The sequence below is a fragment of the Rhinatrema bivittatum genome, chromosome 8 (assembly GCF_901001135.1).
Source record: "Rhinatrema bivittatum chromosome 8, aRhiBiv1.1, whole genome shotgun sequence".
Lineage (NCBI taxonomy): Eukaryota > Metazoa > Chordata > Amphibia > Gymnophiona > Rhinatrematidae > Rhinatrema > Rhinatrema bivittatum.
Genome location: NC_042622.1, coordinates 82,452,267 through 82,470,976, shown reverse-complemented (window position 1 = coordinate 82,470,976; position 18,710 = coordinate 82,452,267). Strand labels below are relative to the sequence as shown.

The 18,710-nt window shown below is 45.8% G+C and overlaps 1 protein-coding gene across 4 annotated transcripts; it reads right to left on the bottom strand.

The window, feature by feature from the left end:
* Nucleotides 1–5,879: 5,879 nt before the first annotated feature.
* Nucleotides 5,880–18,344, bottom strand: NTMT1 (N-terminal Xaa-Pro-Lys N-methyltransferase 1). Of its 4 annotated transcripts, none has more exons than XM_029613412.1 (4): nucleotides 17,996–18,344; nucleotides 11,941–12,167; nucleotides 7,452–7,704; nucleotides 5,880–6,747 (listed from the first exon to the last, which is right to left on the bottom strand). In XM_029613412.1, exons 2-4 carry the CDS (start codon nucleotides 12,094–12,096, stop codon nucleotides 6,491–6,493), a joined length of 666 nt encoding a protein of 221 aa, XP_029469272.1. In that variant the 5' UTR covers nucleotides 12,097–12,167; nucleotides 17,996–18,344; the 3' UTR covers nucleotides 5,880–6,490. The 4 variants fall into 4 exon arrangements, with proteins under 4 accessions (XP_029469272.1, XP_029469274.1, XP_029469273.1 ...); XM_029613414.1 differs by having other exon boundaries at nucleotides 17,979–18,037; XM_029613413.1 differs by lacking the exon at nucleotides 17,996–18,344 and adding an exon at nucleotides 12,792–12,875.
* Between the last annotated feature and the right edge of the window lie 366 nt (nucleotides 18,345–18,710).

Here is an 18,710-nt window from a genome sequence, read left to right as displayed (position 1 = left end):
TTAGAAAACGGATCCGACCTATCCAGATCAGAGAAGGCCGGGAGCTCCACAGACTGATTCAAATGAAAGGAGGAAACTAACTTCGGGAGAAAGGAGGGAACCGTCCACAGACACACACCAGAATCTGAAATCCATAAGAACGGCTCCCTACATGATAAAGCTTGAAGCTCAGACACCCTTCAAGCAGATGAAATCACCACCACAAACGCCACTTTCAACGTGAGATCTTTTAACATTGCCCCTCGCAACGGCTCAAAAGGCACAGAACACAAAGCCCTAAGGACTAAGTTGAGATTTCAGGAACGACATGGCGAACGCACCGGAGACCGCAAATTCTTCACCCCTTGCAAGAAGTGAGAGACATCAGGATGCGCCGCCAACACTGCCACCTGAATGGAACCATGCAAGGAGCCAAGAGCCGCCACCTGCACCTTCAAGGAACTACAGGACAAGCCCTTAGCTAAATCTGCTTGTAGGAAACCCATGATGTCAGAAATGGACGCACGAGTGGGCATAATCCCCCGGTCTACACACCAAGACTCAAAGACCTTCCAGACGTAGATGTAAGAGAGCGAGGTGGAAGTCTTCCTTGAACGCAACAGTGTAGCCACCACCGCATCAGAATAACCTTTGCCTTTTAGACGCTGCCTCTCAAAAGCCATGCTGCTAGACAGAAGCGATCGGCCTGGTCGAAACAGACGGGTCCCTGATGAAGAAGGTTCGGAAAGTATGGAAACCTCAGGGGATCCTCCACCGCTAGGTTGACTAGATCCGCAAACCATGGACGACGCGGCCACACTGGAGCCATTAAGATCACGTCGGCCAGATGCCTCTCTATCCGTCTGAGCACCTTGCCTATTAGAGGCCAAGGAGGAAACACGTACAGCAGAATAGTTGTTGGCCAGGGCAGGACCAGAGCATCTACTCCCTCTGCTCCTGTGTCTGTGCAACGGGCAAAGAAGCGCAGAGCCTTGGCATTTTTGAACATTGCCATTAGATCCATGCACAGAGTGCCCCATCTGTCGCAGATGAGCTGAAAGGCCTTGTCCGTCAACTCCCATTCTCCTGAATCGAGAAGATGCAGACTTAGAAAATCCACGTGAACGTTGTCAACTCCGGCAATGTGAGAAGCTGCTATGCTGATCAGATAATGTTCCGCCCACGCGATTAACAACCAAGCCTCCACCGCCACTGGTTGGCTCTTTGTTCCTCCCTGGTGATTGATGTATGCCACTGTGGTCGCATTGTCGGACAGCACCCTGACCGATTTCCCTCTGATAAGTGGGAGGAAGGCCTCCAATGCCAACCGAACCGCTCTGGTTTCCAGGCGATTGATGGAGCATCAAGATTCTTCCGGAGACCAGCATCCCTGCACTGACTTCTGGAGACAAACTGCTTCCCATCCGGAGAGAGTGGCATCCGTAGTTACCACCGTCCAATCCAGGAGAACCAAGGGAACCCCCTGATTCAAATTGTCCGAAATAAGCCACCAATCCAGATTGGTGCAAACGGACTCCGTCAGCGGCAGTAGCTGATGGAACTGTTCGGAAACCAGATTCCAGCGGGAAAGTAAGGTTGACTCTAAAGGGTGCATGTGAGCGAAAGCCCATGGAACCAGTTCCAGAGTGGAGGTCATGGAACTCAGAACCTGTAATTAATCCCAGACTTTCACAGAGCGCTTGGATAGTAAGAGCCACACCTGACCTTGCAATTTGGCAACGCGGTCGGACGTTAGGAAAAAAACTCTCCCTTGTCTGGTGTCGAACAAAGCACCCAAAAACGCCAACAACTGGGAAGGTGCTAGATGACTTTTGGAGAAGTTGACCACCCATTCGAGATCTTTCAGTACTTGCAGTACCCACTGTATTGCTGCCTGGCAAAGCAATTCCGATTTTGCCCGAATTAGCCAATCGTCCAAGTATGGGTGGACCAACAATCCCTCTCTGCACAGCTGAGCCGCCACCACCATTATCTTGGTGAATGTCCTGGGTGCCATAGCAAGACCAAAAAGCTAATGCCTGAAACTGATAATGCTGACCCAGGATGGAAAATTTCAGGAACTTCTTATGATCCGGCAGGATCCCAATGTGCAGATATGCCTCCGTCAAATCCAGAGAGGCGGGAAACTCTTCTGGCCTCACTGAGGCAATGACAGACCTCAATGTCTCCATCCGGAAACGAGGTATCCGCAAACACCTGTTGACCCTATGTCGAGAATTGGTCTGAAGGATCCTTCTTTCTTTGGCACGATGAAGTAAATGGAGTAGTGGCTTCTCCGCTGAGCCGAAGGTGGAACCGGGACAATAGCGCCGAGGTCGATCAAGCGCTGCAGTGTCTGTTTTACCGCCCGACGCTTTGTGGCATATCCGCACGGGGAGACCAGAAACCGAGGGCGAGGCTGGAGAACAAAATCTAAAGCATAGCCGTGTTTTATCACAGAAAGTACCCACTGGCCTGCTGTGATTTTGGTCCATTCCTTGTAAAACAGAGACAATCTGCCTCCTACCATCGGAACAGAGGAATGGACCGGCTGGCCCATCATTGTGAAGACTTTACGACCGGCGTGGACTGAGAGGTACCTGGTCTGCCGAAGCGTTGACCACTAAAAGGCTGAGACCACGAGCCGTGGGTGCTCTGGAAGTCTGAGAACGTCGACCTCCACGAAACTGAGTTCGAGAAGTTTGAGAAGCTGAGGGGGGATATGATAGAGATGTTTAAAATCATGAGAGGTCTAGAACGGGTGGATGTGAATCGGTTATTTACTCTTTCGGATAATAGAAAGACTAGGGGGCACTCCATGAAGTTAGCATGTGGCACATTTAAAACTAATCTGAGAAAGTTCTTTTTTACTCAACGCACAATTAAACTCTGGAATTTGTTGCCAGAGGATGTGGTTAGTGCAGTTAGTATAGCTGTGTTTAAAAAAGGATTGGATGAGTTCTTGGACGAGAAGTCCATTACCTGCTATTAAGTTGACTTAGAAAATAGCCACTGCTATTACTAGCAATAGTAACATGGAATAGACTTAGTTTTTGGGTACTTGCCAGGTTCTTATGGCCTGGAATGGCCACTGTTGGAAACAGGATGCTGGGCTTGATGGACCCTTGGTCTGACCCAGTATGGCAAGTTCTTATGTTCTTAAGTAAATGACCCCCTCGACCGTGGCCTGTCTTCTGGCAAGCGATGAACCTTATTCTCTCCCAGAGACTGGATCATATCATCAAGTTCTTTTCGAAACAACAGCTTGCCCTTAAAAGGTAAGGAGCCCATTCGAGACTTCGAGGAAGTATCACCCGACCAGTTCCGTAACCATAATAACCTATGGGCCGAAACAGCAGATACCATAGACCTGGCCGATGTTCGTAAAAGATCATACAGGGCATCTGCACTAAAAGCAACCACTGACTCAAGGCGTCCTGCTTGACGAGCTTCGTCCTCAGACAGAGATTCATTCGCCTGTAGCTGCTGTACCCAGCGAAGGCCAGCACTCAACCCAAAATTGCTACACATTGCCACTCGGACACCAAGTGCAGAGACTTCAAAAATCTTTTAAAGCAATAATTCCAGCTTACGATCCTGTAGATCCTTCAGGGCCGTCGTTCCTGTGACTGGAATCGTGGTCTTTTTTGTCACTGCTGAAACTGCAGCGTCCACCTTGGGAACACAAAGAACCTCCAACGCCTCCTCAGATAGTGGATAAAGTTTGTCCATAGCTTTTGTGACTTTCAGCCCCAAATCTGGGGTGTCCCATTCCCTAAATAGGAGATCCCTGGCCGAAAAATGGAAGGGAAAAGAGATAGGTGGACCTCTCAGGCCCAATAACATAGGATCCATCAATCCCAAGCAAGACTCTTCCTGAGGAGCGTCTATTCCCAATTCCTCCAAAATGGAGGGAATGAGTGGAACCAGTTCCTCTTTTCGGAACAGACAAACAACCTTCGAGTCATCTCCCTTGATGATATGAAAACCATGTGCAGCACTCTGCTGCTGGTCCCTGTTTCCCTCTACACCCCTCGGAGGCTGTGATTGCAAATCCTGCCCATCTGGATCTGCTGCGTCTGAAGATGTGTCTGAATCAACCTGCGGTACCCTGGTCCGTAAGGGGCACTTCTCCCTATAAACCCCCGCGGACCCCTGAGATGCGGCCATCTTCTGGGCCTTGGGAGGAGGATCCAAAGGCTCCAGTCCCGGGATAGCGCATTTCTTGCTGGCTTTCCTGGCCTTAAAGGCCTTATGCATGACCAAAACAAACTCAGAAGAAAAAGATGAGGCAGTCTCCTCCAAATTGGGATCTTCTCCCTGTGCCAGTGAATCAGCCTTCCCAAAAGAACGCGGTCTTGGAGCCGGCCACTGTGGGGAAAGCTGCGGCAGGAGATTCCCCTCCCCCACCATGATCTGTGCCGCCGACAAAAAGGCACCCAAAATGGCGCCATTTCCCATGCTCAGCGGGAAAGGACAGGGGGGAGGGACTGGCAGCTCTCCGACTGCCAGCGCCACCGATCGACCCCGAATCACGACGCCCCCGGTGCCTGCTGAGGATCTCTTGCCCCCGGGGAGGCAGGCCGAACAAAGTCCGGCTCGGGACAGGCGCACCGACTGGAGCCACATGCGCGACAAGCTGCTCTGCGTGGCATCGGCACAGCAAAATTAAAGATCCCCTTCAACCTTTGAAAATTAAAGCAAAAAAGAAAACCGGCCGTAAGTAAATACCGGCGCACACACATTCGTGGCAACGACAACAAGTGAGAGTGAGAAAATATTGACAGTTTTGTTTTTTTTTTAATTAAACTTGCCAGTCTGCTATGTTCCTTGGTCGGTGTGGCTGGGGTGAGTGATCCGGGCTCCCCGGTATCACCCCAGGGACTGCTGCACCAGGCGAAAGGGCTCTCAGCCTCTGCCGCCTCTCACCAGGGGGGACAGTCCCATCAGGACTGTCCCCCCTGGGAGGCTGAAGTGCACTCTCCAGCAATCTTTCAATCTCTTGCTCTCTTCTATTTTTTTTTTTTGTAAAATAAAAGCTTTATAATGATAGCAAACAGAAAAGAACCTAATCTACTAAGTAACCTAGTCCAGACTGTGAGTTAGGCACCCCTACCATCTGCTGGAGACAGAGTAATACTGGCAGACTGTGGGTGGCACCCAGGTATATATGGCAGAGTCTGTCAGAACTTTCTCTGTCTCCATCTGCTGGAGGGGAGGCAAAACCCAGGAGTCTGGACTGATCCGGGTACGTACAGGGAATTCAGCCTTGCTTGTCGTCAGAGAATTGGACTGATACCACCAGGCTACAACTTGATAGCAAAGGAAAAGGGTGGTCGTCCTGTTGGTCTGATAGGCTACAAATTTGGGGGGAGAGGGATCAACTACAACTGCCTGGGAGATTAACTGCAGCTGGGTCTGGCTGGCAGGCTGCACATAACTAATAATAAACTGGATGTAGACTGTGTAGAATCAACAAAGAGTAGGGTCTTGATCACTATGTATAGAAATATATGTGATGATTATTAGCAATGATTGTTACATTTGCAATTATGTAAATAAAGTTACTTGCTGGTTTTGGCAATGAGTCCTGGCTGGATGTTTGGGCAGGAGCCATGGTAATGGTGGTGGCTGAATGGATTATTGTAGAGCTTTGTGATTAGACATAGAAGGAATCGTGTATGTTCACTTAGCCAAGAAGACGACAAACAAAAACTATCCTAGATAAGGAAAGAGATCTTACAAATGGTCATATTCTGTGGCTGACAGGTGGGTTATATCCTCTGCAATGTGGACAGGAAGAGCTGGGTCGAGGGGATGGCTTTATCGGTCTTTTTCTGCCATTATTAACTATGTTAGTATGTAAGCCCATCAAAGGAAGAAAAGTATTACTATTAAGATTTTTAAAAATACTCCTGAGCTTTTAATGGCTAAAAATGTTGCACAGCATGCTCACTAGGACAGAAAAGCCCATCCCTCACCTTCCAGCCTCGGTGATGCTGGGACACATGCAGCAGCAGTGACACAGGTTTCTCAGTAGTACTGCTATGGAGGGAGCTTTTTCCCTTGGACTGCTTGATGGATGCAAAGCAGATTTCATAGAGAATGTGGGTTCACTGCCTACATGCATACTGCTAGCCAGCTTACTGTACCCATTTCTATGTGACACAAGGTCATTGCTTCATAGATTTCAAACTTACACAGTTTTCCTACAGTCTTAGTATACACGGTTGGTAACTGATCTTACTGAGCATAGCCAGTAAAGGATACAACTACGTAACAGAAAAATACAAATGGCATGTCCTCTTCTTTCACTTTGATTCTTAAAAACAGTAGCAGCAACAGCTTGTAAGCCAAAATATTCACTTTATGCAGACTCCCACAGAGCATGCTCAAAAAAATGGCACTCGAGTTTGGCAATGAAGCTTTTAGTATGGCTTGTGAACAGCCTTGTGCAGAAGTTTTTTCCAGTGACAGGCTAATACCAGAAGCACTCTCATGATCCTAGGGCTCATCTCATGGCAAAAGTATAGACATGATAAATTTCGTCAGGGAAATTTTCTTGCTTTTCTTGGCACAGGAGACCAAGTCCAGCCTGTTTTATGAGCTTCCTGACAACATCCAGGTCCCGGCAAAGGCTGCTGTCCACATCGTCCATGATCACTCCTTCATGAGCCATGTTGTCCTTGATAACGATAATTCCATTAGGTCGCAGGCCAGACTTACACCGCTTTAAGAAATCTACCAAGTGGTTGTCTGTCAAGTGTCCTGGCATGAAGAATAAAAATAAACTTGTTATCTTTGGACAGCAATACCAGAAACCTGTGCGAAGACTTAGCAGAATAAATGTGCCTTTGGATGGTTACCAAACACTTGCTGCTCTAACTCATATCATATCATATCATATCATACATCTTGTCTGCTGAATTCAATGGAAATATCACTTCAGTGACATTCAAAGAGGCATAAAAGAGCTTTAACAGTTGGTCCAATGTTCTGTGCTAAAGCATGAATCCCCGAGAAGGAAAAAGACCGCAAGGAAATAATCTCAAACTGGCAGCTTCTGAATGGAACATGGGGAAGCCCAGTGGCTAGTTGGGTACTTCTGGACACATGACCAAGAAGTAGCACTAATGGGTTTGACTCCAAGGGAGGCTTCCTCAGCATGGAGCTGAATGAGATACCATTCTCGTGGTCACAGCTGGTAAGCAATTTAAACTTAGCATTTGGATAAAAGGCACAGCTCTAAGAGAGGCATTCTGCTCAGTAACTGCATTTGTATGGGAAGCTAATGGAAAATATGGTAGGGATTAAGGTTTCAAACTACCTTCCAACTAGTTAATCATTCTGTTTCCTGACCATTCAGGTCCTAAAGAAAATCAAAGCTTAGACAGTGACGCACAATTAAAGCTGTAAGCAAACGGAAGGATCAAAAGAGCAAGAAACAAAGCTTGAGTGAGTTCAGTCCTTACCTATCACCCACTGGATCCATATCACATCATAGTGGTTTGGCTCAGGGCTGAAATCCTGCAGACCACTACAGTAGTAGTTCCCAACACGCTTGTTCTCCTCCCCTAGGTAGGTCTTCGCCTTGATCAGGAAATCCTCCGTTACATCAACCATATCTACTACTTTGAACATAGGCAAAAGAAGTCGCTTGGTGATTCTACCAATTCCTGCTCCACAGTCCAGGGCACATGATGTCCCTGTCTTGTTAGGACCCTCCTGCAATGGATAACGAAGCTCAATTCTTTACCTGCTGTGTCCCAAAGGTCATGGACAAACATCATCTACATAGGAGTCACAGTGTTAGTAAGGAAACCTCTTCTCTGTGGTATCCTGTGGCAAGTTGTTTTATCATAATATGGCTCTGTTTTCCTAAATCATATAAGGTAAACGTAGGAATTATCCATTACACCATATACAGCAGACAAGATGACTGAATGTTTCTGAAACTAATATAGTGTGCAGGAAGAGTTTTGATAAGTGTAGTAGAATTAAATGTGAATTAATATTCTGGTATTATGACATATTTAATGATTAGCCTGGATCTCAGTTTGATACCTCTTCTAAAACACAGCCTTCTCCCCACAATGCTGGAGTATTAGTTCTGTACTGAGAAGGAACTAGGCCACCGGTACCTCCACCCCAGTACAAGAAGTGTCTCATCTGCTAGCTTCCATGATAATTATGGTAACAGAGCTTAAGAGGTTAGGAAGACAGGTCTTACGGGACTAAGTTTTGTCCATAGCCTTGAATACCATAGCATTCAGTGTAAAGAAACCATCTGCAAAAATACACCATTTCTGGGTCACTTTTACTAGCATGCTGCCTCTCGCTGTCTTCAGAACATAAATTAAGATCCAAAGAAAAGAAGGACCCTTCACCTGCCCTACTAGCCTCCTATAAACACTCCCTTAATGCCTACAGAACTACCATTCTTAAAACTAAAAAAAAGACTACTACATCCAAAAAATTCACAACTACCAATATAATGCCAAAGCCCTCTTCGCCTATGTCTCGAATCTCACAAAAACAACATCTCCTCCCATCACAGAGAACGTGGCTATTAACAAATGTAACAAATTAGCACTCTTCTTCCACAACAAAGTAGACAAGCTTATGTCTCGATTCCCTCCCTCCTCTTCAGTGCCCCACCCCTCCCAAATAAACTCAAACAACCCTCTCAGCTCCTTTGAACCCACTTCCTCTCTTGAGATATCAACACTTTTAAGAAAATGAAACCCTCCTCTCACCCCGATGACGCCATTCCAACAAAATCTCTTCTTGCCATCCCAGACACCATTGCCAAACCATTATCAGAAATCATTAACTGCTCCCTCTCCCTAGGACAAGTTCCCACAGCCTGGAAACTAGCCTCCCTCAAACCCATTTTAAAGAAACCTAACCTCAACCCTTCTGACCCTGTTAATTTCCGGCCTATCTCCAACCTCCCTTTCCTTGCCAAACTTACCAAAAGGGTGGTCAACCTTCAACTCACGGATCACCTCGAAAAACATAACACGCTATTCATATCACAATACGGCATTCGTAAAGTTTTCAACACGGAAACCCTCCTAATTTCCCCTCACATATACCCTACTCATGGGTCTCGACAAGGGCCAGTCTTACATCCTTGCCATGCTAGACATCTCCGCCGCATTTGATAGGGTCAACCACTCCATTCTAATCAATTGCCTCGCCGAAATAGGCATCTCCGGAATGGCCCTCAACTGGTTTAACTCCTTCCTCAGTAACAGGCACTACAAGGTCAAAATTGGCAACCACGAATCTAGCCCCATTAATTTAACCCGTGGAGTCCCCCAAGATTCCTCTCTCTCCCCCACTCTCTTCAATATCTATCTTCTACCCCTTTGCCAACTCCTTGCAGACCTCAGACTAACGCACTATATCTATGCGGACGACGTCCAAATTCTAATCCCCATCTTCTAATCCCCACCTAAAGCTCTCAAAACCTGGGATGACTGCCTTACATCCATCAACCGCCTCCTAACTAACCTCCACCTCGCCCTAAACACTACAAAAACAAAGCTACTTCTCATCTCTCCTAACAACCATAACCCCTTCTCCACCATTCAACCCTCCCTGTTTCCCTAGCACATCAGGGATTTAGGGGTCACCCTCGATGGGTATCTAAACATGAAAACATTTATCAACACCACTAAAGAGTGCTTCTACAAACTGCAGGTCCTTAAGAAACCAAGACCTCTCCTCCATCACAATGACTTCCATACCATCCTGCAAGCCACCTTATTTAGCAAAATTGACTACTGCAACTCCTAGGCCTCCCCGCAATTTCCATCAAACCGCTCCGAAACGCAGCTGCAAGAATCCTCTCCAACTCCTGGAGATCTGACCACATTACACCTATCTTCAGAGATCTACATTGGCTTCCGATCCCATCCAGAATACTTCACAAGATCCTCACAATCATCCACAAAACTCTACATAATCAGAATATACACTGGCTTAACGACTCCCTCCACTTCCATACATCCAATAGACCCACTAGTACTGCCTATAAAGGATCCCTGTCTACTCCCTCCCACAAACTCACACACATCTCCACCAAGGAAAGCGCCTTTTCCATTGCGGGACCAACCCTATGGAACTCTATGCCACCCGAACTACGCCAAGAACACTGTCCAAAAACCTTAAAAAAAAACCCGGCTATTCAGCTTGGCCTATACTTAAATATCATGTCCTTACTTCTCGCTCCCAAAGGGTCCCCCCTCCTTCCTAAAGAAACTGGATAGCTAAGCCATCTAGGTTTCCTCCTTTTGGGGTATCCCATCACTGGCAATACAGAACTGTATATATAGTTCCGCTTACATCAATCTCGTATTTAAGCGCACTACCTTAGTCCTCCTGGGCCTGTCTTTCCTCTACTCCCCCCATCTTGTTCCTTTATCTCCCTGTTATATGTAACTTGAATTTCTCCCTTTCCAAACTATGTTCTAGTTTCCTCTGTTAATTGTAAACCGATGTGATATGAAAATGAATGTCAGTATAAAAAAGTTTTTAAATAAATAAATAAATAAAATAAAATAAATTTCTGCTGTTCTTACCATTGGGGTGATGCATACAGACTTGCACAGAACATGCCGTGCCTTGGGGGACAATATTCAAAACTGGCTGGCTAAGTTACGACGTATATTCAGCGGCACGCGTATAACCAAGCGTGCAGCCGTATAAGTCTAACTGGATAAGGTTACACCTGCTCTATGGCACGTCCAGCTTAGCCAAACAACTTATGTGGCTAAGTCTGGATATCGGCAGTTAGCCGCATAAGTTGTACTGCTAACTCGCTCTGCCCCGATCAGCCTACTTTACATCCACTTCTTATGCGGATAAGCGGCGGTCTCTGAACGTGGGCGCATATTCAGCAGCCGCTACTTAGCTGCATAAGTCCCCGTTATCCAGCTAAATAGCGCTGAATGCGCTTTGAATAACTGGCCCCTTCTGTAAATCATGTGAACGCTCTTTGCTTTCTTACTTTGATTTACACTTAGTCTCAATGAGTTCTCAATGAAATTATTTTGTTTTTTTTATATTTAAAAGTTTTTTTTATTTATTAGAACATATTACACATTGAACCATATACAATTATTATTATTATTTATTTATTATTATTTATTTCTTTTATATACCGACATTCAATCGAGATATCACATCGGTTTCCAGATAACCAAGAGAATAGGGCGTAGTCCGCCCTATTTTACATTATAACATGGTAACCAAAAAAAAAAAAAAACAATTATAACATATTATAACAGTGGTACATGGAACAAAAGGTTATAGGATATAACAAAAGGTTATAGAAAATAACATATGTACATGAATGTGTTGTTGATAAAATAAATTTAGGATTAGGGACTTGTTGGTAAGGTAATTTAGGAATAGAGGTGGGGGGATGAGGGAAGGGGGGGGGAAGGTGGGGTGGGAGGAAGTAGTGGAGTGAGGGATTCAGGGGGGTGAGAAGACTGAGTATGGGATGAGGTGTGTTGCGTTCGGGCAGGTTAAGGGTCGGGTGGGAAGGCTTTTAAAAACAGCCATGTTTTTAGGTGTTTTTTGAAGGTTTGCAGTGATGGTTCATTTCTGAGACAGGTGGGGAGGGTGTTCCATAGGGTGGGTCCCGCTATTGTTATGGCTCGTTTGCGGGTTGCGTTGAGGTGTGCAGATTTGAGATTGGGGATGGCTAGGAGGCCAGTGTTGGTGGATCTGAGGGTTCTTTGTGTGGGGTGTGGATGTGGATGTGGTGTGGATGTGTGGGGTGTGGATTATCAACTATTCGTAGCTTCATACAGACAATGAAACGTCAAAACAAATGTATCCTATTCATCCATGGCACCTTTTAGTGACAAGTATATCTGTCTTGTATATTGATTCATCCCTTAGAAATCAGACCTTTATACCCCCCTTAAATGAAATTCTACTTACTCGAAGAAATTTCTGTAGGAAGCGTTTGGAGCTATTGATGTCAATGCTTGAGATATGGCCATAACCTCCGAGCATGCCATCCACAGTGGCAGGAATAGCCTTCCAGTACTTTTTAGCCTTGCGATAGAACTGCATCTCATCCTCTACCACCTCCATTGACACACGTGGCTTCTTGTCACCCAAAGGTATCAGAAGACTGCCCTTTGCCTTCTAAGAAGCAGTGCTCTCTGAGGAAAGAAGAAAAATAGCGATCTGAGGAAATGGAGTCAGACACAGGCAAAAGCGAACTGCATCAGTACACTGGTGGAATAGTACGACGACTCTCCAGTGCACCATCACACTAAATTCCTGCCATGGCATCGGAAAGCTTCTAGCTCTTGTTATATATATAGTTCAGACCAGGACAGTACTAAGGACTCAAAACCCCTTCCCTTTTAATAGCTGCTTAGTTGATTATCTCAGTCCAGTTCCCAATGGACAGGTACCTACATCATAAAACCTGTACTCACAGGGACACGAGACAGAGCAATACTGCACACATTTAAGAAAGGTGGTGACAACCAAATCTTTCTTCTGCTGCATACGCAGAAATGCTGTGGCTACTTCTGCAGCAGAGGAGTTTTTCAGAGCTGAGACCTACATAAGTATTTCTTCCGCATCACATTTCATTGCCATATATACCTCTTTCTGCAGATTCAGTTTCAGTAACTAAAGCAAAACCAGTCCACGTTCTTGTTTTTTTTTTTTTTAATCCATCCCCAAATTCTGTAACATTACAAGACCCTCCACGTCACAACTTCCTACGCACACAGCTGACCTGGAGCAACATCACATTATAAATTCTAGCTTACATCTGTCCCTGCCGAAGAAGCCTTTCACAAACCAGCAGTGTCCTTGCCGCAGTGATCAGCATAGGAAGGCAGGAGACATTGGCTCAGCTGTCAGCACGAGACATCAACGTGAGGTCACATGATAAGCACAAGTATGGCAGGAAAGTATCTCATCTAAATATAACAGTGGCCATGGCATTTTCTGCCCAAAATAACCCTTGGAAATCTTGTACTAGGAAAACTATTTCACAGCCTCTTCCTGACCAAAATGGAGTGCAGAGAAGGCACAGGCACAGAAGACAACCAAAAATGGCAGGCACTGCTACAGGACCTGTGCAATGACCAGAGGCAGCAGCAGCACCTGGGACTTTCTGAAAACTCTTACTACAATCAGTGAATTCTTGCAGAACGGAAGAGATGTCCACCCTCAGTTTTATAACTCTAAAAGATATTTATTTAGTTGGTTCTTGCCTGTGCATTGGTAGCTCAAGGAAAGTTACATTCAGGTACAGTAAGTATTTCCCTGTCCCCAGAGAACTTCCGATGCAATAAAGTGCACTCAGAAGAGTGTACAGTCTTACCTACATTTGTGTGCACATTTTTTGTGCATAAATGTTACTCCCGATGCAGGAAGGAGTTTTGCGGATAACAAATTTGTGTATAAAATCGTGCATTCCTTTTAGCAACCTTGCATAGAAAGCCCGTGGTAATGAAGGCATTAACTCTTACCCCTCAGTGCAGAGAGGTGCACTGGCTTAATTCAAATATTTTTAGCCCTCGAAATTTTACTCCTGGTAAGAGGTGGAGTAAAGTTTCCAGGGCTAATGTTAGTCTATGGGCAGAGGCTGGAGTTCTGGTGCCAGGACCTGTAATCGGAATTTGTGCACACAAAGCATGCTTTCTGCTTATGAATATGATTTATATGCGCAAATCATGTTTCATGCACATAAGTCCCATGCACACAAAATATGCCTGTGCGGAGTGCACTTTTTTTTTTAATTTATAATTTTATTGCATTTGAAATCAACAGAACAGTAACATATAAACAATACGGCGTGCACATTTTAACTGTTTTGAAGGCATATTTTCCAGTCCGAGCACTTTTTAAGCTCGTGATGCATCAGGACACCATTAGCTTACTGCATTGGAAGTCAAAGAAATTATTTTTACCTGCCTGTTGAGTTTCAGCACACAGTTTTAATCCACGCCTTATTACAACTCTAAGTTTGTACCTAGGGCAATGGAGGATAAATTGACTTGCCCAAGGTATCAAAGAACTAGCAGGACTTGAACCTCAGCTTCCCTGGTTCTCAGCCTGCCGTTGTAACCACTAGACCACATCATCTCTATCTCATAAGAACATAAGAAGTTCCAGCCGATCTCCTACAGCGGCCACTCTGGGTCACCTGAATGAACACAGTAGATTCCAATCCAGTAACTCCTTCCCTGCTGTTCATACCCATCTCTTGGCCATAAGGCGTGGCATTCCCAAGTCTGCCTGGCTAATAAAATTGTTAATGGAAGATATCTCTTGATATAGCAAACAGAATATGGCACCATATACCTACTGCACCTGACGAGTGAAAGTAATGTCTCTTCTTGCCCTCTCAGTGTCCTACAGTCAATGGCCAATGCAATATTGTGCGCAGAAAATGCGCGTCCGGTGTTGAGCGCCCATTTTCCTAACGGGTGCCCGGCCACCTCTCCTGGGTGCGCAATCCAATTTTTAAATGAAGGGGTTGCGCTAAATAGGAGGCGCTAAGGATAAATATGCATCCCTAGCGCCTCCTTGGTATCAGGCGCAAAGGAGAAGTGGCTGTCAAGCAGCTTGGGAAAATGGACGCTCAATCTATGAGCGTCTGTTTTCTCCTGCTAGCAGCATATACACGAATAAGATACACGCACTGGGCCGTGTACTGTGTGTGTGTATTGGATGCCCAGAATTTTTTTTTTTTTTTAACTTTTTAAAAATAAATACTGCCTTATTTGGTTCCTCTTACTTAGTATCACAACAATATATGAGGAGGAATCACAGAAAGCAGGATTTTTATTTTTCTTTTTTCTCAATGAGCCCTTGAAGGTAGCCCTGGGCTGGCATAAAATTTGCTGCATTGCAAGGGTGCACTGGCCGTGCGGAAAATGTATTTGATCGTGGGGATTAGCTAATAGCATCATCTATATGAATTTACATGTGATGAGCACCATTAGCTAGGCGTCGTCGTGTGTGAAGCCGTGCGCAGCGGCTAGTGCACGGCATTGCATTGGTCCCAATGTGTACAGCCATCTCCCCAAAGGTGCTGCACGTACATATTTGTGCTCTGACTGAAAGCATGTTGAAGACTTATCTGCAAAAACAATGCTACTATTCATTGGAGAAAGCAGCATAAGGCAGGGATGTTCTCAGGTTCTAGATTACAAGAGAGTTGAGGAAGGCATGTGCCACATTATTTTGCTATTCTTTAAACTCATTATTAACAACAACTAATTAGGAATATTGTTATTAATCTACGCTAGGAATATTGTTATGAAGCTAAGCACAAGTCAGGAAATTCATAACAATGCCTGTATGCCCAAAGCCATAATGGGACTTGTTCCCCACAGAGGAAACGTGGCTAGGAACATGTACCTAGATTTTGAAATCAGACATTCAAATTCTATGCGGAGACAGCATATCTATGTCATGGAACATGATTGATAGGGTGACCAGCCGCCCAGTTTTGGATCAGACAGCCTGGTTTTGCAGCCTGTCACACAGTGTCTGGTTATAAATGGTAACTGGACACTGTAAAACCTGGTAGAACAAAGAGTGGTCTATCCCTGACTACTTACCCATCAGCGGTGGCTGTGTAACACCAATCAGCTGCCTGCTTACTTGTTTTTGGCAGCTGGTACAGCTGCAAAAAAAAAAGAGGAAAGAAGCCTGTGCCGGCAGATAGGATTTTAACCTGCCTGGCGGCTGCGAGCAGAGCCCATCCCATTCGCAGCTGAAGACAGAGGAGGCCCTAGTGACCCGCGAACGGAGCCCATTCCGTTCATGGCTGAAGAGGGAGGTGGTCCTGGGTATGCCGCGAGCAGAATGCTGCTACGTGGAAGGAGGCCCCAGTGGGCCATGAGCTGAGCCCATCCCGCTCACAGCTGAAGACAAGGAAGGCACTGGTAGACCGCAGCCGAGGAGCAGTAAGCAGCTGATGACATCGACGCGGCCTGTGAGTGTGTGTGCGCATGCGCAGAATGACAGGCACAGGAGTGTGTGTGATTTAGAGCCTTTGTGCCTGAGTGAGGGTGTGTGTGAGCGAGAGATTTTGTGAGGGTGTGTGTGAGAGGGAACCCATGTGAAGGGGTGTCTATGAGTGAGAGAGAGCGCCTTTGTGCAGGAGTGTATGAGTGTGCAAAAGAGAGAAGGAGCCTGTGTGAGTGCGTGTTTGCTAGAAAGAGATGGAGCCTATCTGAGGGGGGAGGGGTGTGTGCAATAGAGCAAGGGAGCCTATGTGAGGGTGCATGTGTGTGCACGAGAGAGAGGGAGCCTGTGAAAGGGTATGTGTTTGAGAGGACAGAGCAAGCCTGTGTGTCAGTGCATCCATTCAGAGAGAGGGTGTGTGTGTATGAGAGAATAAACGTGTGTATATGAGAGAGAAGAAAGTTTGTGCATCCCCGTTGCCTCCCTCCACTCCCCAATAATCCATGACAATCTCAGAGTGACTGAAAATCAAAAGTTCCCAGGTATAGAGAATTGGAAGTTTTTAAATCCTTAACTATTGGGTGTTATTTGATTAGTTTGCAGTTTTTAAATATTTTATTGGTGATTGGGGAAATTTATTAAAAAGTTTTTAAGTTTAAATGAGCTTTTAAATATTAGAGGTTCTGTTCATCAGATGTTTTGAATTATTTACTCTGTCAATATGTTTTACTATTATAATTGATGTTTTATATTCCTTGATTAGTTTATGAGAATTTGTGTTGTTTCTGTTTTTCCATTATTGCACTGAATGCAGAGTTGCAGTTTCCAGTTCAGTACTTGTCATATGTTTTTATTTATAGTATGATCTCTTTAGTCTGTTTTTGACACATTTCTGACTCTGCATGTGTGACGGAGGCGAGCTAGCATGCAGCTTCTATGTAGGAATCTATTGCAGCTTGATTTGTTCTTTTTCCATAATAGGAAGTGTATAAGAAAATTGGTTCTTACCTGCTCATTTTCTTTCCTGTAGTACCACAGATCAGCAGGTGGAGTCAGAGAACAACTTGAAGGGCACCCTCTCATAACCTGGTGTGCCACTTGTAATCCTTCAGTATTTCTCTGTCTCCAGCAGATGGAAGTGGTACATACACACCAGGTTATGAGAGGGTGCCCTTCAAGTTTTTCTCTGTTTCCACCTGCTGGAAGGGAGGCTGGACTGATCCGGGTACATACAGGGAATGGTGTTTTAGGGTCTAGTGTAATATTTTCAGTGTTGTCTTTTTCTGAGTAAGATTGTTACTGTTTGAGTGCTGGCAGTTGATCCTGTTTTTGTCTGGGAAGTTTACCATATTGCAATAGTAATTCAATGTATTCATGGCTTTCAGAGGGCCAAGCCCACAAACAATGCCTGTTACAATAGGCCTGATACCATGAGATCAAGGTGGATGATCTGAAATGTATGCAAATTAATGCAAAGGATGGAGGAACAAACACCTCCTTGTGATTCCCCCTCCCCCAAGTCTTCAAGTGTCCAGTCATGGTCTGTGGAAAAGTTGGCAACCCTAATGATTGACAAAGTTTAAAAATAGATTGCTATTCCAGAAGCACCTGCCATACCAGCCTGCAACCTACGACCTCACCACATACTAACTCCTTGTCACTCTGTCACCTTGGTGTCCTCGATCCTCCCTGTGACTCCTATCCTGCCGGTCACTCCCTCTCTATATAGCATCCCCCACTCCCACTTCTCGCTGCCAGTCCAGCCACCCTCTCCCCCTGTGTGCCACTTCCCTGTGCCCTGCCTGTCACTTCTTGTCCCTGTGATGCCATTCGCCACCTTCCTATTACTCTCGCTCCCTATGACCCTGTATTCCCTCTGCCTCGCACACCACTACCTCTTCCTGCTGCTGCCCTGCTTGGCACTTCTGCTCTGTGAAATCCTCTTCCTGCCACCCCCCTTTCCCGCCCCTCCACCCTACCTGTAGTTCTCTCTCCCTGTAGACTCCCTTCTCCCCAGCCTGCCTGTCTACCTGTCATTCCAGCTCACCTTCCGCCGGGCACCAACTCACGCTGTTCCTTCTTCGCGCTGCCCCCTGATAAACGTCACTTCCTACCCTAGCCCTTCCCCTGCCAACTCACTCAGGATTTAAGCCTTGAGGAGGCAGGACCTGCATGCTGCACAAGTACAAATCCGCTTCAAGCTGCCGGAAGTGCTCCGTTCTGCGTTGTCAGATTGGGCTATTTCGTGCCCAGTTGGGCTACTTTTTTCCCGTTAAGCGGGGAAAATATTTTTTTTATACGGGTTGGGCTAGTTTTGGTTTGGGCCACTGGACAGCTGAATGCTAGTAGTTCTCTATGTTGCTGTCGGCTCTTCTCTGCCTCGGGTAGCCCAGTCGCAAGTCACAGAGTGATGACGCCTCGACAGCAGCCAATCAGAGGTGACATAAACTACACAGCAGGTCTAGAAGGCGACTGCTGCAGCAGAATACGGAAGCAATCGAGAATGCTCTTCTAGCACACTGTGTTTGTTTTTAACTCTACTGTGCTGCTGGCAGCTTTTGAGAAAGCAGAGCTTTCTACCTTCGCCTCTGAACCTACCATTGCTGCTGAATACTCTTCTCATCTCGGCCCTGAATCCGTATCTGTTGCCCTCCCCCCTCATTTACCTGATGAAGCCTTCTAACCCAGCTGCTGCCTGGGAATGGGAGACAGAGATAAAAATCTAGATTAAGGGAAGAAGATTTTTTTTTCCCGCCTATTGA